General features: G+C 33.3%; 1 protein-coding gene across 9 annotated transcripts; it reads left to right on the top strand.

Annotated features, from left to right (window-relative positions):
* The first annotated feature begins 3,515 nt into the window (after positions 1-3,515).
* Positions 3,516-6,362, top strand: LOC136226635 (kinesin-like protein KIN-7N). 9 transcript variants are annotated; one of them, XM_066015232.1, is made up of 6 exons: positions 3,516-3,790; positions 4,636-4,834; positions 4,916-4,983; positions 5,061-5,138; positions 5,989-6,063; positions 6,234-6,362. In XM_066015232.1, exons 2-5 carry the CDS (start codon positions 4,660-4,662, stop codon positions 6,031-6,033), a joined length of 366 nt encoding a protein of 121 aa, XP_065871304.1. In that variant the 5' UTR covers positions 3,516-3,790; positions 4,636-4,659; the 3' UTR covers positions 6,034-6,063; positions 6,234-6,362. The 9 variants fall into 9 exon arrangements, with proteins under 9 accessions (XP_065871304.1, XP_065871303.1, XP_065871305.1 ...); XM_066015231.1 differs by having other exon boundaries at positions 6,138-6,362; XM_066015233.1 differs by lacking the exons at positions 5,989-6,063; positions 6,234-6,362 and adding an exon at positions 5,213-5,976 and having other exon boundaries at positions 4,636-4,673; positions 4,753-4,834.
* The last annotated feature ends 17,888 nt before the right edge of the window (positions 6,363-24,250 follow it).

Raw genomic sequence — 24,250 nt, 5'->3', positions numbered from 1 at the left:
TATAGTATATAGTATAGATGGCAGTGTTCATAGGTGAGGATAATTTGTAAAATATTCGATTTCGATTTTGTAAAAGTTCGGTCAAATCGACTTGATAGGTCTCGATTTTGTAAAACTTCTCTCTGCTTTAATTAATATATATGTTTAATGACTTCGTATTCAACGAAATTTGATTTGGTAGGGATAAAGTATTATTCCTTCGAGAGAAGTTTATGGAGTGTCATAATGCCTTTAACAATCCACATACTAATTCTATCGCCTCGAAGCAAGTTATCTAGGTTAGTTGGAAGTCGTCAGATTCAGGGTGGGTTAAACTTGACTCAGATGGAGCGTGTAAAGGGAACCCAGGCAGAGCATGTGCAGGGGGCTTGATCCGGGATGAGAGACGGCGATGGATTACAGGCTTTTCAGTGAACATTGGTATATGCACTGTGACTGTTGCCGAGCTTTGGGGCTATATTTTGGCATGCAAGTTGCATGGAGCAAAGGGTTTCATCGTATCATAGTGGAGTTGGATTCTCAGGTTGTCTTAAACTTTATGCTGAGTGCAGTCTCTATTCATCATCCCTGTTATTGGCTTATTGGAAAGTGTCAAAAATTACGTGATAGAGATTGGGTCTTGTCTTTTGTCCACACCTACAGAGAGAGGAATCGTGCTGCTGATTGGTTGGCGAACTTCGCAGGGACTATGTCTTTGGGTAATCATTAGTTTAATGCACCTCCTGCAGGCCTTGGGAACATCATGTTTGATGATCATATAGCAGTTGCTCTGAGCCGGGTTGTGTAGCTTGTTTCTCCTCTTTCTCCTTTTAGGCTTCTACCCTCTACCTTACCAAAAAAATATAATTTATATATATATATATATATATATATATATATATATATATATATATATATATTATCTTATAACTTCATTTAAATTTATTGTAAATTACATCAAAATTCTTGTAAATTATATGTTATATTTATTTTATAAAGTTTAAATTTTATGTTTTGTTCATTATAAGGTTAAAATCAAATAGCAAAATATTGAAAGAGGTAAATTTGAGTACATTCGAATCAAGCAATTTATCAGATTTTCTCGAAACTCGAGCTGAGTTTATTTTTGGCTCTCTCGATCTCAAGCCGAACCTAAAATGTTAAATTTGAGAAAACAACTTTTTTTTTTTGTTGACAATCTATTATTTATTTAGAATCCATTTGGATTACATGTTTCTGGTTGCTGTTGTTGATGTATAGTAAATATTAATCATTTTTTTCTATTAAAACTAGTTATTTTAGAATTTTACCAAACATTTTTTTATTTCCATTTTAAAATTGAAAGATAAAAAATGGTAATTTTGAAAATAAAAACTCACAAATTTTTTTATTTAAATTTCACCTTTCCCATATTAAAATAAAGAGGAAAAAACAGTTTTTTAGTGTGCAAAATCTTTTGCACCATTCCTGCAAAAAAGTACCCATTTTACATTGCACCGGATATCCAACAACTATGATTTACTTTGTCCTCATTCCACAAGTTGACCTTGACTAAATTAAATAAATAAATAAACGGTCCGGCTAACCTATGCCATAAGACATAGGATAAGACATAATTAATATTTTTGTTTTTCAAAAAGATGTTTAGTTTTTCTAGATAATCATATGCAATTAATAAAACATAAGTAACTTGAACTTAAAAAAAAAAAGAAAACTCATGCATATATGGGTAATTATTTTATTAGTCTCTATATTTTGACAAAATATACTGTTTAGTTCCTGTGTTTTAAAAAACACACTATTTAGTCCCTGTGTTTTAAAAAACACACAGTAAGGTCCTTAACATTTTTCACGATGACCTTAACGTTTTTCTTGGTGAACTGTTTAGTCCTTACCGTTTTCCTAAACGGTAAAAAATTTAACAAACAGACGGAAAGACTAAACAGTTCATCGAGAAAAAGGTTAGGAACCTTACCGTGTGTTTTTGAAAATACAAGGACTAAACAGTGTGTTTTTTAAAACACAGGAACTAAACAGTGTGTTTTGAAAATAAAAGGACTAAATAGTATGTTACCGTGTGTTTTTGAAAATACAAAGACTAAACAGTATGTTTTTGAAAATATAAGAACTAAACAGTATATTTTTTAAAAATATAGGGACTAATAAATTAATTACCCTACATATATTGGTGGAATTTTAGAGGTTTACTGCCAAAAAGGAAAAGTAACTAATACCTATGAAATAGCATAATTAATACTTATATCTTACTTTTTCTTTTTTCATAGCATAGTTAATACCTATATCTTACTTTTTCTTTTTTCATTAATATGCTACACGTGTGCCTTATGGTAGATAAACCTGTGTCTTATGGCACAGATTAGATTATTATGCGATAAATAAATAAATAATAATAATAATTAATACAATTAACATCTTGAGTTTGAGTGCACCCAGTAGCTACCTAAAATAGTAGTACCTAATTACCACAAATAGAAAAAAAAAACAAGTTCATTGTTCTTGCGGAAAAACAGTAACTCCGATTAAAAAAAATATGTAGATGTCTTTGTGTGGTCTTATGACGATATGCCTAGAGTAGATCAGGAGAATACCGAGCACAAGATTCCGACTGATCATAGTTTCAAGCCAGTCAAATATAAACTGAGAAGATTGTGTCTAGAGTGGCACCACTGCAAAAAAAAAGGTCTATTACGATACTTTTTTAACAACGCTTTTTGATATGCGTCTTCATATTTTAAAATTTCACTACACTTTCATATTTATGTCGGCTTTTATTCTCTTTAACGTCACTTATTATTATTTGATGGCATTTTTAAAAAATTAACCACGCATTTAAAAAAAAGCATCGACATTTTTTTATGTTAATGACGGTTTGAAATTTATGTCGTAAAAAGTGTCCCGATTTTTTTTGTTTGAATATATTTTTATTTTTTTATCTTATATTTAAAAATTCAACCACACATTTCAATTTGTGTCGCCTTTTACACTCATCTAACGACGCTTTTAATTTTTTGTTGGCATTTTCAAAATTTTAACTATACATTTGAAAAAAAGCGTTGGTAGTTTTTTTAAGTTAACAATAGTTTAGATTTTGCATCAATAAAACAAAGTGTCCCGTACTTTAATTTAAAGGCACTTTTTAGCTTTGTCCCATATTATAACAACGATTTTTCTATTTGCGTTGTATTTTAAAATCACTTAATAACGCTTTTTAATTTGTTGCTTCCATTTGAAAAAATTAACTACATATTATGAAAAAACATTGACATTTTTGTTTAATTTTAAAATAGTTTAGGTTTTGTGTCTGATAATATATTTATATCTAACATTTGTTTTTATGAGATATTTTTTATATCTTTCAAATTTATCACATACTTGGATTTATCTCCTTCTTATATATAATAATTGTGGTTGAATAATTATATTTTATATTTGAAAATCAATTTAATTACCAATGGATTATTTCTTATGAAATTAAACAATACAAGGAAAACACATAGCCGGAATGAAATGAAAATTCCCCCTCTTTTTTCTTTTTGCAGACCTAACAGATACCCACTACTTGGTCGTTCCTCTATCTCTCTCTTTTATTTTCCTCTCTATTCAACCCAGTCTCAATATCGCATGTCTTTGTGTGTCGACTTCTACCGCCCAAGTCCTTTCCATTGGCCGCAGTCGTCCCTTCCTTCTAGCAGTAGTCCGACTCCGACTGTCCGATACCAAGTCTAGCATAACTTGAGCCTTCTATTTTGCTCCCTCATTACCTCTATTGGTTTCGTTCACTTTGATTGAGGTTAGTTTATTTGAATAATTATATTAGGGATTTGTAAATTGGGGATTTGTAAATTGTGGCTCACTTAGTTCGGATTTATGGTATAATAGTCTCATATTTTACTTGCATCTATCACTCCATTGTGGAAGAGAATAGAGTTTGAAGAATAGATGTAAAAATTGTGGCAGCCTCTTCGGTACGATGAAGAGTCATCTATTCTTTTGCAGGAGATCCCTTTATTCATTCCAAACATCAAATTTCTAGGCTATTTCAATACACCATACTCTGTTTATTTTTAATTGTTCTATTACTTTAATCAAAATTCCTTGTTATGCCCTCTCTTCTTTCTAACAGGCATTTTCAAATTTTTGCTATTAGTTATTATATAAGGTATCAAATATGGAGAATTTTCTTTCACGGCTACCATCTATTGGCTTTGGGTTTCTAGAGATAAGTGATTTTTTTTAGAATGGAAAAATTTTGGCTTCCAAAATTCTTGTTTAGATTATGTCTGCTGTAAGGTTTCAGTTATTGTATAGGTATCGTAATCATCTCAATTGTAAAATTGATTGGGATCTTTGGAATTAATTGCCCTGTTGTCTTGGTTTTGTAAGGTTTGCTCTGATCTAATGAAGTTTTTTTGTTCATAAAAAATATATGGAGAATTTGTGATTCTGTTGTCATTTTGATTCGATAAATAGGAATAAAGACTTGGTGGAATGAAGGAACTTTCTCATTATTTGCTTACAAAAGTGTGGTCTTGACTTGAGTTTACTCTTTTTTTTTTAAGATATGTGACAAGGAATTTTTAATACAGATTTCCTTTATGGAGATCCATAATGAAGAAATTAATGATCTTTTTGCAGTGGGGAACAAAAAATTGCTAATACATGAGAGTTTGGAGGTTCCATCTGACAGACAGTTTGTTACTTTTTCATTATGTGTTTGGAACTAGCAATTCAATTGAATTTTTCTTTCTCCAGCTTGATATATTTGTTCCAGGCCTCAAAGAGGAAATTATGGATTATGCAGAACAAGTGCTCAAGCTCATGGCATCAGGAGAAGGTTTATATATGGTCTTAAGTTTCATTTGTGTTCGTTTGTAAATATGATGATGTTCTTGTATATGCTTTAAAAATTTCTTAGTCAATAGGCATTTTGGAGAGGCAAACATGAAGGTTTGCAACAGTAGATCTCACACAATATTCAGAATGGTATGTTTTTCATATATTGATGCAACAATCCTCTGAGAAGTATCCAGCCATTTGATTTTTCTTACACTTTATGCCAGGTTATTGAAAGCAAAGGGAGAGATATCAACTCTTCTACTACTTATTCAAGCAGTGATATTGTTCATGTCTCACTCTTCGTATGTGGTCTCTTAACATGTCTACATTATTGCTTTGTGTTTAGTATTTGATTCATTAAACTTAATATGGGCAGTACAACTTGGTAAATTTAGTTGGGTCCGAAAGGATAACCAAAACTGGAGCTGGTGGAGTATGTCTTGAAGAAGGAAGGCATATCAACAAGAGTTTGATGGCTCTTGATAACTTTATCAATAAACTAAAGTGATGGTGCAAAACTCAGGGAATTATTTCTCTTGCAGTTTATTTGTTGAATTTGATAGAGAACTATGCATGAGTTTAGTAAATTCTAGGGATACGGATTTGTTTTAATTTGCAAACTTATAAACGCAGAGGACATATTCCTTATCATGACAGCAAGCTAACTCAATGTTTGTTAAAACTTGAAAGCTTAATGTTACTTAGATTGATTAGAAAGGAATGTAATGAATTGCGCACTTTGTTTCCAAGCGAATTGGCATTTGTGCAAAGAAAGAAAAAATGAGTAGTTCTCATTTCTCAAATTAGGGGAACGACAGTCTTAATTATATTTATAGAACCAGCAGGTTGTTGCAAAGGAAAACTAGAGGCCAGTGTACCCATTTGCTGCAATTGTAGGACATGATGAGATGAAACTATGCCTTTTGCTAAATGTGATTGATTCCAAGATTGGAGGTGTTATGAATAAAGCCCCTGTTTGTGGATGCTTTTTGATATAGTATATGCAAGACTCCAGATAATGTCGAATTTGTGTCTATTATTGTTTTAATTAGAGAGCTGGTCAGTTTAGTGCGTATTTCCTATTGACTATTGGTTCATGTCTCTGGTTCTAACTTATTAATTAATATATACATTTCTTTCTTGTTTTTTCAGATTCTTGTAAACTATGAGACTCTGAATACAATAGGCGGTGCGTAAAATAGAGTTCTCGTGAAAATAATTGAAGAGGTAAAATTATTTGAAATCCTATCTTGGACCGAATGGTCATTTTGATAATTTCCTAGTTGATGTTTGTATTTCAGGATAAGAGACCTTTTGACAGGAACCGATTGAGATGGATTTTAAGCAAAAATTGATGTCATACTATTAGAAATTGATAAACTTCTTTAAACTTGAAGGGTCTGAATCAACGTGAGCTTTGCAAGTGAAGGAAAGCGAAATGGCGGATGAAGAATTTGAAACAGTAAGGATTACAATTCAATTAAGTAGAGAAGGTGATAATCACATATTATTTTTGTATTCTGTAATGAGCTAAATGATAAATGTTAAGTTATTTTTGTAATTATTGATATATTTTTAGATTTTTAATTATTAATAATATTTTAATTTTAGTTTATACTGATTATAGGCCACATTTAAATCTTTTTTTTAATTTATTTTAAATAATTTACCACTATTAGAAATTCTGATAGAAAATTGGTCGGGAACGAATCATTTGCAGTGCGGGCTTGTGGTTTTGATGTCTCTTCAAGACGTTTATTTATGAAAATATCGTTATACTAAGGACATAATAATATGCAAGCGTCGCAATTTACGAACGTATTTTAGCTGCAAAATTTCGTTGCATTTGGGACAAATGAGCAAAATGTAGATGCTTTTTTTAATTAAACGTCGTCAATTTAGAGACACTATTAAATTAAAGTGTTGCGGTATTCAAGACGCTATTAATATTTTCTGAAGCGAAACAACGACATAACAAATATTGTGTAGTTCACTTTACGACGTTTTATTAAAACGTGGTGGCAATCTCTGAAATTAAAATAAATAATATAAAAAAATCACGACATAAAAAATGTAAGCATTGGAAACATGACGACGCTTGTATGTAATATGTCGTCATACTAAATTTACCAACACAGTGCTTTATGCGTCGTTAAAATTAACGACACGCGATTTAATGACGCTTGTGACGACGCTTTGAAAAGCGTGGGTAAGCATTTAAGGACATCGAAAAGCGTCATTAAACCTTGAATTTTAGCGTCGTAATAGACCATTATTTTTTTTGTGCACAGTTAATCAAGGATGAGGACTTCGGCCAACAAAATGACAAATTCTTAAAAGTCTTCGAATATCCTAAATGACTTTTTGTTTATGTAAATAAACCTTTTTTTACCTTTTCTAAATATATATACATAAATTTTTTGGATACTTTCAATAAAAAAAAAAAAAGAAAATTCAAAAATTTATTATCTTTATTGTTATCCTAACATTTAAATTCCATTTGTGAACATAGTTGTAGTCATTAATATTATGCATTACTCATTCATTTGTACATTATTTTTCCATAATCCTATAAATGGTTGAATAAATCCGGAAATTGGAGAAAATCTTGACTTCTCAAGTTATTAACAATTAATTTATTACGTTAGCATCTTAGTAATTATTCATGGATGATAGTGAAAAATAGAATTCATGAAAAAATTGATTAAAAAATATTTAAGATATTCTGAATTAAGATAAAGTAGATAGAACATCCACAAACTCGTTCTTTGAAGGGTATGGTTGTCCCATTATAATGTGTGCTCTACCAATTATTCCCGGTAAATAATGGGAATATCGGATTGTTAGGAATTTATAAAAATATCACAATAACAAATTCCTCTTCCAGGACACAACAGCAAAAATACGGAAATAAAACAAACAAGAAAGAACACAATAATTTTTACAAGGTTCACCACCAAATCAGTGGCTCATCCTTGGAGCTACTGCAAGAAGCCCTTTGCACTATAGGAGAATGGAGTACAAGTATTACAACGCTCAATCATTCACTCACTACCCAAAACCCAAGTACACCCTATTTAGTTTTGATCACACACAATTTACACAGGTGTGCAGAGTGAGAATTCCTGCAATACTTCTAAGCAAACACACAGCCTTTTGTCAACTCTTCTCTCTCAATTCTCCAGAAATATGGAGCCTCTATTTATAGGAAACAAAGAACCCTAAAAATAGAATGTGATGCTTCGTAATCTCCATCTTCAATTAATGTGATGTAGAGATCAAGACAACCTTTTAAATTCTTGACTAGGTTCAAAGCATAATCCTCCATCTCCTAGATAATAAATGCTTCATTTATTATGCACATTAAAACATACATGCACCTATTTCCAACAATCTCCCACTTGAAGACTTATTTCAATTAGTCTTCACATCAACTTCAGTGCAACGGCAACAAAACAAAGCAGTAGCTCAAACAACCTCTTCATGCATTGAGGCTAACCGAAGCTGCGCACAGCTTCAACTTCTCAACAGTCACAGTCTTTGTTAACATATCAGCAGGATTCTTACTTCCAAGAATCTTATCAAGCATCAAAGCTCCATCTTCCAATGTTGATCTAATAAAATGGTATCGCACCTGAATGTGCTTTGTTCTTCCATGAAAAGTTGGATTCTTTGCTAAATGAATAGCACTTTGACTGTCGCAATGTAAAATATTTGTCTCATATTTCTGTCCCAACTCTTCAAGAAACGATTGTAACCAAATCATCTCTTTGCTAGCTTCCGTAATAGCAACATACTCTGCTTCTGTGGTTGAAAGTGCAACTATCTTCTGGAGTTTCGAGAACCAACTCACAGCTGTACCACCAAGTGCGAAAACACCACCGGAAGTACTTTTTCTGTTATCTAAATCACCAGCCATATATGCATCTGTGTATCCTTGCAGACCTATATCTGATTTCTTGAAACATAGACAATAATCAGAAGTACCTTTCAAGTACCTCAAAATCCATTTCACTGCTTCCCAATGTTGTTTCCCTGGATTACTCATGTATCTGCTCACACCTCCCACTGCGTGGGCTAAATCCGGCCTTGTGCCTACCATAGCATACATGAGACTTCCAATGGCGGAGGCATAGGGAACCTTTGCCATATAAGCTCTCTCTTCTTCTGTTGAGGGTGACTGATCTTTGCATAATTTGAAGTGACTAGCCAATGGTGTACTGACAGGTTTTGCACCATCCATGTTGAATCTGCGCAAAACTTTCTTCACATACTCTTCTTGAGATAACTTCAAAGTACCTTGCACCCTATCTCTTGAGATTTTCATTCCAAGGATTTGCTTTGCACCTCCCAAATCCTTCATGGCAAATGTTTCTGACATCTTCATTTTTAACTTGTCAATTTCTTTCTTATCTGCCCCTGCAATTAACATGTCATCTACATACAATAACAAAATTGTGTAGTGACTTCCAGAATTTTTAATATAATAGCAGTGATCAGCTTGACATCTCAGGAAACCATTATCAATCATAAAACCGTCAAACTTCTTATACCACTGTCTCGGAGCCTGTTTAAGCCCATAAAGGCTTTTCTGCAATTTACACACCATCATCTCACGGCCATTCACTTCGAAACCTTGTGGTTGCTTCATGTAAATCTCTTCTTCTAGTTCACCATGAAGAAATGTCGTCTTCACATCCATTTGTTCCAGGTACAGATCTTCTTTTGCTACAAGAGAAAGCACACGTCTTATTGTGTTCAACTTTACCACTGGAGCAAAAATTTCGTTGAAGTCAACACCTTCCTTTTGCTGATATCCTTTTACAACAAGCCTTGCCTTGTACCTTGTAGAACCGTCATGTTCTTCTTTCAACCGAAATAACCATCTGTTTTGTAAGGCTTTCTTTCCTGGTGGTAGTTTTGTCAACTTCCACGTATGATTAGACAAGAGAGAATTCATTTCTTCTTTCATGGCTAACTCCCACTTGCTAGAATCATCCACCTGTACTGCCTCATCAAAGGTTTCTGGCTCACCTTTGTCAGTTAATAAAATGTAATTAAGTGCAGGAGAATAGCTCTGAGGTGGTCTGATAGTTCTAGAAGATCTTCTTAAGGTAACCTCAGGAGTACGAGGCTCCTCTTCTATGATCACTTGTTCATTTTCTTGCCTTGGCATATTAACTTGAATTTCAGGGAGAATTATTTCTGATTTTTTAACTTCAGAATCAGTTTGTACAACTTCTGCCAATTTGTCCTTGTACAAGACTTGCTCATTGAAGATCACATCCTTGCTCCTTATGATCTTCCGATTTTCGTTATCCCAAAAGCGATAACCAAATTCAATTTCATTATAGCCAATGAAATAACACTTCTTGGATTTAGGGTCAAGCTTAGACCTATCTGCAGAATCCACATGTACGTAAGATAAACAACCAAACACTTTTAGAAAAGAAAGGTTTACCTCTTTCCCACTCCATACTTCCTCCGGTATCTTAAAATCAAGCGGGCTTGAGGGACCTCTGTTTATCAAGTAAGTTGCAGTGTTAACTGCATCTGCCCAGAAATATTTTGGCAAACCTACATGCAACCTCATGCTTCTGGCACGTTCATTTAGTGTTCTATTCATCCGCTCAGCTATCCCATTTTGTTGAGGTGTGCTTGGAATAGTTTTCTCCATCTTGATGCCCATTTGTGCACAATACTTCTTGAATTCACTATTTTCATACTCTCCACCATTATCTGACCTCAGACACTTCACTTTCAAATTCATCTCATTTTCTACTAAAGCTTTCCATTTCCTGAAGGTATCAAACACATCGGATTTATTTTTCAGAAAGTAAACCCATACCTTTCTGCTTGAGTCATCTATGAATGTAACATAGTATTTTGAACCTCCAAGGGATGGTACAGGAGATGGCCCCTAAACGTCCGTGTGAACCAGCTCCAACTTTGTTTCTCTAGGCTTTCTTCCACCATTCAAGAAACTCACTTTTTCTGTTTGCCAAAGATGCAACTTTCACATACGCAATGTTCTACACCTTTTAAGTCAGGTAGTTTACCTTTTGATAGCATCAACTTCATCCCTTTCTCACTCATGTGACCAAGTCTACAGTGCCATAGACTTGAGTTTACACCTGCATCAATAGCTGCCAGAGTATCTTTGCAATTAGTGGTCATGTACAAAGTACCAGTTTTATTACCTCGAGCAACAACAATTGCTCCTTTGCTAACTTTCCAAGATCCATTAGTAAAGTGCACACTGTGACCTGCTGCATCAAGCTGTCTGATGCGCGTTTTAGGTATACGTGCATGTGAAGGCAAGTGTACCTTAATCGTGTATCAAGTAATAAAGTGAAAGTAGAGTATCGTTCCCACGAGGATGGTGGTTATAAGTATTAATCTTTTTGCTTACTATCCATTATTTAGACAACCGAAATGTAGAGTTTTGATGGGTCACCAAGTTAAGACTTAATAAATAAGTGAAATGAAAATTAGGCAAATCAATTGAGAGATTATTTATATTAAAGAGACTAAGGCTTCTAGCTTCACTTAACCTCTTTACTTGGTAATAACACTTAACCCCTTTTTAAGATGTTTTATCCTTTTTTAAGATGGCGATTTTTCTTATTAACTAATAAATTCTCGAGATTGGCTCTAAACTCTTGATTAATTACTTTCCCTTGGTCCGGCTCAAGTAATTAATCTAGAGAAGCATTAAGTTTTATCAATCTAAACCTTTTTAACCTACTTTACCTTGGTCCGGCTAAAGTGATTACTTAAGATTCAAGAAAAACCGCTCGAGTAATTAGTTCTAAACTTTCGATTAATTACTTTCCCTTGGTCCGACTCAAGTAATTAATCCAAAGAAGCATTAAGTTTTCTTATTTCCAAACCTTCGATTTATTACTTTCCCTTGGTCTGGCTCAAGTAATAAATCTAAGATTTGTAATAAGATTCATGAAAAACCTTGGAAAACCAATAAGCCACACTAAATGGTCATTAGGTCCAACTTATGAATTTCGATTAATCAATTTAATCACGATCAATATAAACGATTAATTATACTCAAGTAGAGAGTCGGCCCATCTCCTACAAGCATTAAGAATCATAAGTTAGTTCTTAAAAAGGATAAAGATAACTTAAATAGGTTAAACGTAATTATCACATAATTAAGATTAAGATCCGCTTTTAGCCTTAGTTAAGGGGGTTTTAGCCCATGATTAGATTAAAACACACCTTAGTAAGATAGATAATGGAGTTCATAGTGATAAAAGAGATTAAAGTTTAGAAGAAACCGTAATGACGATTGTCGAATGAACTTCTTCGATAACTTAAAACTTACTTTTATTGAATGAACTCTTGCACAAACAACACCTTAACACAATAACAACAACATAAATAACTAATTTTTAAGGAGAAAAATCAGCAAAGTAACATTATAGAGGGAGAAATTAAGCCTAAGCTTGGTGTGTCTTCAAATGGCACCCAAGGTCTCCTTTTATAGTAAAAATGGCACATATAATTCCAAAGACCAAGTCTCCTTATGGCCTCCCACTCCCTAATCTTCTGAATTTTGCATTTAAGAGATGATGGTGGAAGACTTTGACAATTTAGGAGTTGAAATGTGTAAAGGTGGGAAAGGAATCATAGGCTTCAACATGTTCATCAACTTTGGGAATTTTCTGGGCTTGATACACTTCGCTTTTGGAGAGGCCATTATTAGTCACTTGTTCATCTTTCTCTTAGCTTTCCAACGCATTTTGAATCGCCTCAATCCGAGTCCGTATGAGGGAGATACGTTGAAAATACGAAAATGTGTCAAATCTGTCCCAGTGTGAACAATTGGACTTTTATCTTACAGCACCCATCCGCGATGAGGTGCACGCTGGGTGTCACTAAAACTCCTTTTTTTGTTCCTTTTACTCCCGAGTTGTCGCCTTAAGCCCTGACTTGGTTATTTGTGCCGAAAACCTTGCGAAAGTGCCTAAAACACACAAAGTAGCTTAGATACATAAAATGAAGAAAATATACAAAAACTATTATTAAACTTTATTAAAATGATACAAAATAACTAGTAATTAAATACTAAAAATGCTATAAATTACGACGATAACACTGTCCAACTGAAATAAGATTCTTTGTTAACCTTGGCACATGTCTTACTTGGTTGATTTTCCACACTGTTCCATTTTCTAACTTCAAACGAACATCACCGATTCCGGCTATCTCCAATGGCTCACCATCTGCGAGATACACCTTCCCATAGTTTCCAACTGAATAGTTCTCCATGATTTCACGGTTTGATGTCGTATGAAAAGAAGCACCTGAATCTAATACCCAAGATTCAATGGAACAATCAACAGATAAAAGTAAAGCATCTTGTACCTCATCAGCTACAACATTTGCAGCTTTCTTATTGTCTTCCTTCTTTGGAAGTCTGCATTTAGCCTTCACGTGTCCGGGCTTTCCACAATTCCAACACTCCAATTTCCATCCATTTCTTGATTTGGATCTACCATTCCTCGACTTCGATCTACCTCGTCCTCGGTTAGAATTCCTTTCATTGCTTCTACCTCTATTTTCAACATGTAAGGCAGAACTTGTCGATGTACCTTCAGCGGAATCAATCCTTCGCACTTCTTCAGCAAGAATTCGATCCCTGACATCACTAAATGACAATTTTCCCTTGCCAACAGAATTACTAACTGCAGTCCTCATAGGCTCCCAACTATTAGGTAATGAAGTCAAAAGAATTAAAGCATGGACCTCATCATCAAAGGTAATATCAACAGACGTTAGTTGAGTAACAATAGTATTGAACTCATTTATATGTTCTGCAACTGAAGCACCATCACCCATTCTCAAATTAAATAACTTTTTCATCAGATGTAGCTTGTTATTTGCAGAAGGCTTCTCGTACATATCTAATAAGAGTCTCATCATTTCGGCTGTTGATTTTGTTTCTGCTACCTTATGAGCAACATTCCGTGTTAGCGTCAATCTGATTACGCCCAACACTTGTCGATCGAGAAGTTCCCAATCCTCTTGGCTCATATCTGCTGGTTTCACTTCTGAAAGCGGCAAGTGCAATTTTTTGCTATACAGATAGTCTATAATCTGCAATCTCCAGAATGAAAAGTCAGTTCCATCAAACTTGCTTATTCTAGAACTTATTCCGTATGACCCTGCCATTGTCCAAACCAGAAAGCTCTGATACCAGTTGTTAGGAATTTATAAAAATATCACAATAACAAATTCCTCTTCCAGGACACAACAGCAAAAATACGGAAATAAAACAAACAAGAAAAAACACAATAATTTTTACAAGGTTCACCACCAAATCAGTGGCTAATCCTTGGAGCTACTGCAAGAAGCCCTTTGCACTATAGGAGAATGGAGTACAAGTATTACAACGCTCAATCATTCACTCACTACCCAAAACCCAAGTACACCCTACTTAGTTTTGATCACACACAATTTACACAGGTATGCAGAGTGAGAATTCCTGCAATACTTCTAAGCAAACACTCACAGCCTTTTGTCAACTCTTCTCTCTTAATTCTCCAGAAATATGGAGCCTCTATTTATAGGAAACAAAGAACCCTAAAAATAGAATGTGATGCTTCGTAATCTCCATCTTCAATTAAAGTGATGTAGAGATCAAGACAACCTTTTAAATTCTTGACTAGGTTCAAAACATAATCCTCCATCTCCTAGATAATAAATGCTTCATTTATTATGCACATTAAAACATACATGCACCTATTTCCAACACGGATGACAACTCTTATTATTCTTTAGAAACAAATGTATTTCCCGTCAAACCAAACCGTGCATAATACTAAAATGACCGAACCTTATAGTTCCGAACAAACTTTTTAACTGCTAGACTAATATACGACTTATGATATTTATCAATAATTAATAAATATATTATATAATATTTATAACTTAAATTAATAAGGTTTTTAAACTTTATATATTTATATAAAATAAAATTTAAAAGTAAAATATATACTCTAATATTCTATTATATTTACATGCAACTAATATTAATAATAATAACTATTTTGATTAAAAGATAATAATAATTATTTAGTTTAAAAAATATACATTTTGTATTTTTAAATTGTTAGGTACACTGAATTAGATTATATTTTTAATTTATAAATTTGATATTTTTAAAAATTATTAGTTGATATTAAAGAAATACTTTTATTGCTGGTGGAGTTCTTCGGGATGCTGGTGGCGCCTGGCTGGCTGGGTTTACCCATAACTTAGGTACGGGCTCCTCCTTTACTGCAGAGCTCTGGGGGATCTTGTCTGGCATTAAACTCGACATTCGCATGGGTGTTAAAAGACTTTCGGTGGAGTTTGACAATTTGGAGGCTATCAACAGGATTTCGGATAGACAGGCTGTTTGTCTTAAAAGTCAGAATCTTATTAAAGCCATCTTGAGGCTTCGTCCTGCCTTCGATTCTCTTACCTTCTCCCATATTTATAGGGAGCAAAACCGCGTGGCGGATCGCTTGGCAGCTGCTGGGCATGGGGGGATGTTAGGTGTTTCTACCCTTTCCGTTCCTCCTTCTTTTCTGTTACCTTCTCTTCTTGAGGATAGGATTGGGGTCAGTCTTCCTAGACTGATCCCGGGTTAGGTTTTTGTTTGTTTGTTTTTTTTTCTTCCCTTCTTACCAAAAAAAAAAAGAAATACTTTTATTAGCATACTTTTTATAATAATGTTAATATTTTTTTTAAATAAAATATTTTTTTTAAACGAAACTTTATTAATCACTAAAAATGGCATCCCGAAATAAGATGCCTTGAATGTCTACAGGTAAAGAATAATGAATAAAAGAATTAGCATAGGACCGAGCAAGCCTAGCAAGTGCATTAGCCGCTTCGTTCGCTAACCTTGGAACAAATACCACCGAAAATCTTGGGTGGTTTACCAATAACTTTCTCACTTCATGAATCACACTACCATATTCCGTTAAGTCTTGGTGGTTTGACAGAATAGCGTCAACCACAATTTTTGCATCTGACTCAAATACAATATCATTAATGTCAATGGATCTGGCCCAAAGGATGCTTTCTTTCAGCGCCATCGCCTCAGCTAATCGAACCGACACAGATCCTTCCAAGTGCATGCTAAAACCTGAGATGAAATTGCCCTCACTGTTCCGAAGAATTGCAGCAGCCCCAAAAGATTGGGTGTCGGCGAAAATCGCCGCATCAGTGTTACACTTGATCGAACCTGCACTTGGTTTTTTCCATTTGATTTTGCACCTTTGACCACTTAAATGCATTAAATTACTGCTCTCTCTCAACAAGAAGCCTCCCTCATTATTCACCTGCGAAATATTGTTATTCAAAACAGCTTCAATATTGATTGGCACACTCGCCCATCCTACAGCCTGTCAAGGACAGCAACATCACGTTGACCCCATACTGCACTTATAGATCGCTCCCTTGCTGATGCGTCTTCAATTCGTTGAGGGGAAATGGTATCAACCTCCAATACCAGATCATTCCTCCTACCAGCACACAGCAATCTCGCAACATCTCGACGATGAGCGCCAGCTTCAACATTTGCTGCTCTTTCTGCATTAAGTTCATCCTCAGCTTCGACGGGCACTACGAATCGGTTACCTGCATCAGCATCAAGTATACCAAGATCCTCACCTTGTTCAACACCAGCAGCAGCAAGACCTCCAAAATTACCCCTTTGGGCCATGTTCCAATCACCAAAAAACACCATAACAGCGTTAATAGCTTCCTCAGGATTCCTTTTAAACTGTTTCCATAGCATATCATTCCGCACCTGCCAAATAGCCCACAACACAGCAATGTTCACATTAATGACATCCGAACTCTCATCCACTAACCTCTGAAATATCCAATCCTCAATTCTATCCCATTCCTCCCCCGGAACAGCAACTCCAACCATAGACCAACATTGTTTTGCATAATCACAGCCATAGAACAAATGCCAACCGGACTCCGATCCGTCTGTGCATAATAAGCATGAAGTTGGTATCGGAACTCTCCTATCCACAAGGCGAGTTCTAAGGGGTAAAATACCCGATACAAGGCGCCATACAAATATTTTACTATATTATAAAGTTGAATATGAATAAAAACTATATTATATTTTATAGGATTTTATGAATTCCGATTAAACCCCAGTTCAACTACGATTGGACCTTTGACCCTTGACCTTTGTTTCTTCCGATTTTATGGCAGTCCGATTTTGACAACCATGATTATAGGTGGAAAAGCTTCATCTTGTATGAAGAAAAATAAGATACCACCATTATGCACACAATTGCATTTCAAAGTTATTAAGATATGTGGTATGAAAAAAAATTGTCCTTAATACGGAATTATAAACCATCATACATGTAGCATCAAGCGTAAACAAAAAAGTTAAATTCAACCCCAAAATGATTTATACAAAACTAATGATTAAATTTTTCTTTTCAATAGTAATTTAGCTCCACCTTGACATTCAAATTCAAATTAATATTTCATCCAAATAATATACAAATTTCTACATTCATCCCAAGCAATTATAAATATTATTTCCTTTTCTCTACCAAAACAATGAGCATAAAATTTTGAACTTTGAATCTAGGAACATTCTATTTTGTATCACAAATTGGGAATTGGAAGGATATTCAACATAGTGTATGACAAAATAGTAGAAAATAACAAAAAAAAATAAATATATGTTGGCAATAATATTTTGTAGATAAAATCCAACAACAGAATTGCACTAGTTTTTTAAAATATTTAGGACCACCTTTAGATATTGTCCTTAATCTAATTAATCCCCTAAAACAAATTTAATCCCCAACGCCTAAATGAAAAAAAGTGAAAGCGTTGTTTCCCTCCATCCCAGATTTCAATTTCATTGTCCTTTCTTACAATTTGCATTAATGCTTTAGTGAGGTAGTTTTTAGCATTTTATACATGGATAAAAAAAATAAAAGGTTAAAATAATAAAACTAAGATATTGTATTAAGATCTAATTTAATCTATAATTAAACCGAATTGATATTTTTATTACATTATAGATTAAAATAGATTAAATATATATTAGGGTTCTCCAAAATATTGATCGATCCTTTAAATTTTGAAAATATCTTACTAATCTCTAAACTTCAGATAATTATTGATCTCTTAAATTTACTTAAATTAACATATTGACCTATTGAACTTATTTAACCCTTCAATTGAATTAGTCAGAGTGACATGTTTTAAATTGCTCAAATATTTTCTTACTGTGCCACGTAACAATAGAGGATTAATAATCTTAAATTAAGTAAGTTCATGGATTAGTGAAACATTATTAAAATCTAAGGGGACCAATCATTTTTTTTAATTAAGTTTACGAAAGTCTTGATGTATTCAACCATAAAATTAACATATCATTTTTAAGAAGTTAAATGATTTGCTTTACAAGAGATTTATAGTGCCAGATTGATTCTCATATTTGTAGTTTCTTTTTAGTGTTTTACTCTAAAGGGTAGATATAAAAGTATTTGGTTAAAATTGATAAACAGCTACTAACGGTCAATTTGGCATTTTATGGCCAACATAACCTGTGGTAAGAAAAATATTGTGAAAACAATAATTGATAAGTATTTAGTAAATACATGTTAAAAATATAAGTTTTTCAAAATTAAATTGAAAGTTATGGGTATTTGTGAAATTAAATTGAAAGTTATGGGTATTTGTGAAATTAAATTGAAAGTTAAGGTTATTTTTTATTAGAAAAAAATTTAATATCAGCTTTTTCACTGTAAGTTGTGAAATCAATTTTCTATAAAAGCTACAAATGGTAGATTTCTTAAGCGTAGTTTTCCCAGCTTTTAACAAAAACAATTTTAGACCATCTCTAAATGACTGTTAGTCCACTCTAATATATTAAATTTAATCTCTATTAATAGGCTTTTTTTATTAATAGAAATGATATAGCATCTTTTAATGATTTGAAGAGCCACTAAGAAACTGTTGGAGTTGATTTTTAACTCTACCTTCTTAAATTTTAACTTAAAAATCAAATTAAAAAATTATCGGAAATGCTCTTACATTTAACAAACGTTACTTTTTGCTTTTTCTCGGACATCTGCTTTTAAAGTCTCAAAAAGCAATGTCAAACATGCACTAGTAATTATTTTAAAATAAAAATCAATTAATACCTCCCACCACTTAGGTTGCAAATGTGTGTGCGGGTGGAGGTGGTGATGGGGTAGGACTGCTTTTGCTTCCCCATCTCTATCTATATGAAGAATCCCAATTTTTGTTTCCATTTACGAAATAGAGAAAAAATATTCCCGTCCTTGTGGAAATTTGGATCGCTATTGCTCAAATTCTAAATTGCATTTCTTTATTTTATTTTTATTTTTTTGTCTATAATACAATTGGTCAAATATAATATATAAAAATATTTTAAAACGGCATAAAGTATAATTCATATATAACACATCCAGATCCCATGAGAAAAATAAATGGAAGTTCTCGTTCTCGTTAGGAAGCACCCATCGAGAACAAATAATTCCAGCCCCGTTTGCAATATTACAAGTAACAATAAATAGTAGTAATAATTGAACTAAATATACTATATAGACATGTACTCAATTTTTCAGTAGTGTTCACATAGATTGTGACGGACTAAATTAGTTAGTCACTTTAAATCTGAACTTATTAGAATCTTAACGTGTTGATTCACTAACTCTAATTAATAAATCTGGATCTAATTTATGAGTTGAAGCATGTGAATACTACTACTCAATTCCTATAAAGTGTAGAAGTTGTCCTAGAACAATAATTGAATACACTAAAATGCAAATTACAATTAAAATTATTCCAAAAAGGAATTCAACTTCGTACCCAAAATAATAAACAAACATTTTTGTTGCTTTCACAATGTAATAATTGAGATTTTTTCACCTGAGTTGAAGTACATAAAGACAAACTTCCCCTTATTATTATTATTATGACTATCAGTGTTGATGAGTCAGAGATTGTTTCGGGACGTGTTAGTTTTAATCGTAAACTAATAAAGATGTTCTTCTCTAGCTAAACTAGAAGGAGTGAATCCCGGATTTTACTGCTAAACCATAAGGAAATCAAAGATCCCCCATTATTGAAGGTTAGAAACCTTAATAAACTTCAATAGAGAAGATGATATAATTTGATTTTTGATAAAAGTTAAGTTGATTACAAATAAATAGATGTATTTATATCATCTCAAAATCCTAAAAAAAAAATTACATAAAAAGGTAAATTACATAACTAAAGGAAAGGGTAAATATAGGAGTAAATTGGGGTAAGGGTAAAGGGGTGCCATGATTGTAAATTGAGTCCATTTGGACAAGTTTGAGAGGTAAATTGTTACAATTGAAAGTTGGAGGGGGCGGTTGCAACATTTGGACAAGTTCAGGGGGTTATTTGTGTATTAGGCCTACCCATTTAGCTCCTTAAACTAAAGTTTCAAAGTCAATTAGGACTTTAAACTATCCAAATCATTAATTAGGTTCCTGAACTAACCAAAAATCATCAATTGAGTCCTCATTCTAAACAAAAATCTTCAATTGAGATCTTATCGGATATCATTCGGTTGAACAATTTCAGACTCTCTTTCCTATACTCGTTTTGAACGACCACGGAAATTATTACAGTTTATATCAAATAGTCACAGTTTCTGATTTTAGAATAGGATAATGACTCAATTGATGATTTTTGCTTAGTTCAGAAACTTGATTGATGATTTTGATAGTTTAGGCTCTTAATTGACTTTGAAGCTTTAGTTTGGGGATCTAAAATAAATGTAATGTCTTGGGAGGTCATGGATTCGAATCACATCCGAGTCTGGTGGAGATTTTTCTTCTTTAATGTAAGCGCATTGCCCAAATTTTTTTAAAAAAAAATTTAGAATTTTAAAATCAAATATCAAAATGTAAAAAAAAAAATAGATTTCATTGAGACTCGAGCCGAGCCTATTTTTGGTTTTTGAGCTCGAATCAAGTCCGACGTTGTTGATTCTCAAGCCTAACCTAGAATCTAGCCTACTCACATATTCAGTGTTGGTTCGGCTAACCAGCTTAACAAGTAGAAAGCAACCAACAATCTTTTGCACCATTCCTGCAAAAAAGTACCCACAAGTTGACCTTGACTATTACTACTTTTTAACAAAATTCAATGATGATGATAATAATAATAATAATAATAAAATTAACATTTTGAGCTTGAGTGCACCCAGTAACTACCTAAAATAATACTACCTTACCAGAAATAGAAAAGAAATTGAACAGCTTTCTGGCAAAAAAAACACCGGAAAATAGTAATTCTGGCAAAAAGATCACCGGAATATGCCATTTTCAAAGAAAAATAAAACATTCAAGGGAAACAAGTGGATTTTCAAGTGACTCATTCGGTGTTGTACTTGGACCCATATTTGAAGTGCTTGGCCACTTATCCGGCAGATCAGTCCTAACCCGACCCGGAGACCCGTTTCTCCTTCTTGCCGACCTGTGGTACTACTAGATCTATTCGCCGCCGGCGATCTTGACCTTCTTCCTGAACCCTCACCCGAGTCTCTCCTATACGGGTCGGGTCTCAACACACGCCTTCCGACCGACGATGACTCCCTGATTTGACCCGGCTTCACCGAACCACAACCTCCACGGCTGCCATTGTTTCTTTTATCCGGTGACTGGTCGGTTCTCCGATTGGGTGACTTCCCTGTCACCCATTCTCTCCTACAACCAAAATCGCCTGAAAGTGAACGGTTTTTCACCGGCAATTTCGCCGGAGATCTCTTTACTCTTTGCTTCACTTCACCTTCATCGTCATTACAGCCGTATCTTCTGAATTAACCGTATCTTCATCGAGAAACGGCACCGGATCAATGTGGATATTCTTCTTCTGTTCATCATCTTCTTCTTCGTCGGCGTGGTGGTGGTGAAGTTCCGGTTTGATCAATTTGGGGGTTTCGGAGAGAACTTCTTTAACTGTTTCTTCTTCAATTGAAGGAGGAGCACTGTTTTGAGATGGAGTTGACTTGTTGATTTTGAGAGATTCAGATTCAATTTGAGAATTCCGGCCACCGTGTGTGGTGGTTAAACAACAACCCATTTGGAGGATGAAGAAAAGAAGAGAACTTTGTTGAGATTTTGGGGGAAGAAGTGTGAATGAATGAAGTGTAAGAGTAGATAAAAGTCAGTAAATGCAGAGTGTAAACAATAAGGTGCCGTTTGGTAAGACGTAATGAGCTTGTAATGGAATGACCATTACATTGAAGGCTCATTACCATGTTTGGTTGCATATTATTGCATATTACAATTTCATTGTAATGGAATGAGAAAACATTGAGTTAAATTTTATTGAAGAAATCTTGTAATCCCCATTACATAGAAAAATGACTTGAATTCTCATTACATTGTCATCTAACCTCTCATTTCTCAAATCTCACGTCTAGGGGTGTGCATCGGTACAAAACCGAACCGAACCGAATAAAAAAAACGAATACCGAAATGATCAAAATAATTCAAACCGACATCGAACCGGATAATAGGTAAAATCGAATTAAAACTGAACCGAAATATGCGGTTCAGTTCGGTTTAAACCGAACAAACCGAATTAAGTTAAAAATAACAAATAACAAATAAAATTCACTATATTTTCTCATTAAATTTACCTCAACAACAACAAAATTGAAATATTTCCAAAATATATCTATATTGGATTATTATCTCAACAATAAAAAAAAAATAAACTTGTATAATATATATATATATATATATATATATATATATAAATGTAAAATATGTGTAATTCGGTGCGGTTCGGTTTTTTTTATATTTTCTATCAAACCGAACCGAATACCGAAATACATTTAAAATTAAAACCGATGCCGAACCGAATTGTTAAAAAATCGAATCGAAAAACCGAATTCACTCGGTTCGGTATGCGGTTTAAACCGAACCGATGCACATCCCTACTCACGTCTCAAAAAGTAGAAAAACATGAAAATTGAGAACGAGAAAAATGAAAAAAATGCGAAAAACCGAAAAAATGCGAAAAATGAAAAGAAAAATGAAAAACCGGAAAAAAGAGAAAATAGAAAAACGGTGAAAAATGTTGCAAAATGGCAATTAAAAAAACGGTCAAAATTGTTGAAAATGGAAATTAAAAGAAACGAAAAAAATGTAAAAAAAACAAGAAAAAACGAAAACTATATACTAATTTATTGATTTCGGTTAATCTAATTTTGTATTTGATTTCGATTCGATTTTTCACATTTTTCGTGCTTTTCATGTTTTTCGTGGATTTTAATTATGTAAATAAAATTTTATGATTACATTGAATTAGGAAAATATAAATATTGTAATGGTCATTACATTACATCATGATTGTCAACCAAACATGGTAATGGAATTACCATTCCATTACAACTTGGATTACATTACGATCTTGATTACATTACATTGCATTACGGCATACCAAACCGACCCTAAATGTCAGGAGGGCACTAAATTTAAACTACTTTTTTATTTTTGGTCCAAATCTTTTTAATTTTTTCTGCTTTTTATGTTTGTCTTGTGATCTGTGTCTAATCATTTCTTTTAATGTCAATTAAGACATGATAATGGAGCGGATTGAATAATTAAGTACAGGTGATCTTCACAAAATAGAAAAGAGAATATGAAACTAAAAACTTAATTTCAGTTATCATTTGAAAATTTTATTCTGCACTAATATTATAGTGTAAATTATTTAAGAAAACATTTTTTAAAACCCGTTTGGTTTACTTATTGTTTACTGTTATGGTTGTTGGAAAAAACTATTTTTCCAAAAAACAGATATTTCATACTTTTGTAAAAAATTAATTTTTAGCTATAAAAGCCAAATATAGGGTGTCTAACTAAACTCATGAAACTCTTCATTTTAAAGTGACACCGTTTTGATCACATGGACTTTAATGACCATGTAGTATTTGGTCATTCACCATTAGATCTAGGCTTTTTAGAATTTTATAGTGGAGATTCAAAACATCCTAAAACTTGGGATTTAATAAGTCTAGATCTAAAGGTGAATGATCAATTGGTCATTAAGGTGCATGTCAATATGGCTGGAAAAAAACAGATAACCAAACACTCGCTTAAAGGACATGTGATAAAATGCAGACAATGTGAGATCCATATGATATCATCATTGATGAGTGATAACACATTATACATGTGAAGTAGAATAAAAGAGAGCTTCGTTAATAATATTTGAAATTAGCTCTGCTTAACAATATTAGGTTTTAATTATGGCATTTAAAGCATCTCTAACAGACTCATTTATTAGGCTTTTAAGTTAAATTTTGAGGAGTTTGTGAAATAAACTCAATCGTTACTGATTT

The sequence above is a fragment of the Euphorbia lathyris genome, chromosome 4 (genome assembly GCF_963576675.1).
Source record: "Euphorbia lathyris chromosome 4, ddEupLath1.1, whole genome shotgun sequence".
Taxonomy (NCBI): Eukaryota; Viridiplantae; Streptophyta; class Magnoliopsida; order Malpighiales; family Euphorbiaceae; genus Euphorbia; species Euphorbia lathyris.
The sequence above is the reverse complement of the archived record's forward strand: the minus strand, read 5'-3'. Positions and strand labels throughout refer to the sequence as shown.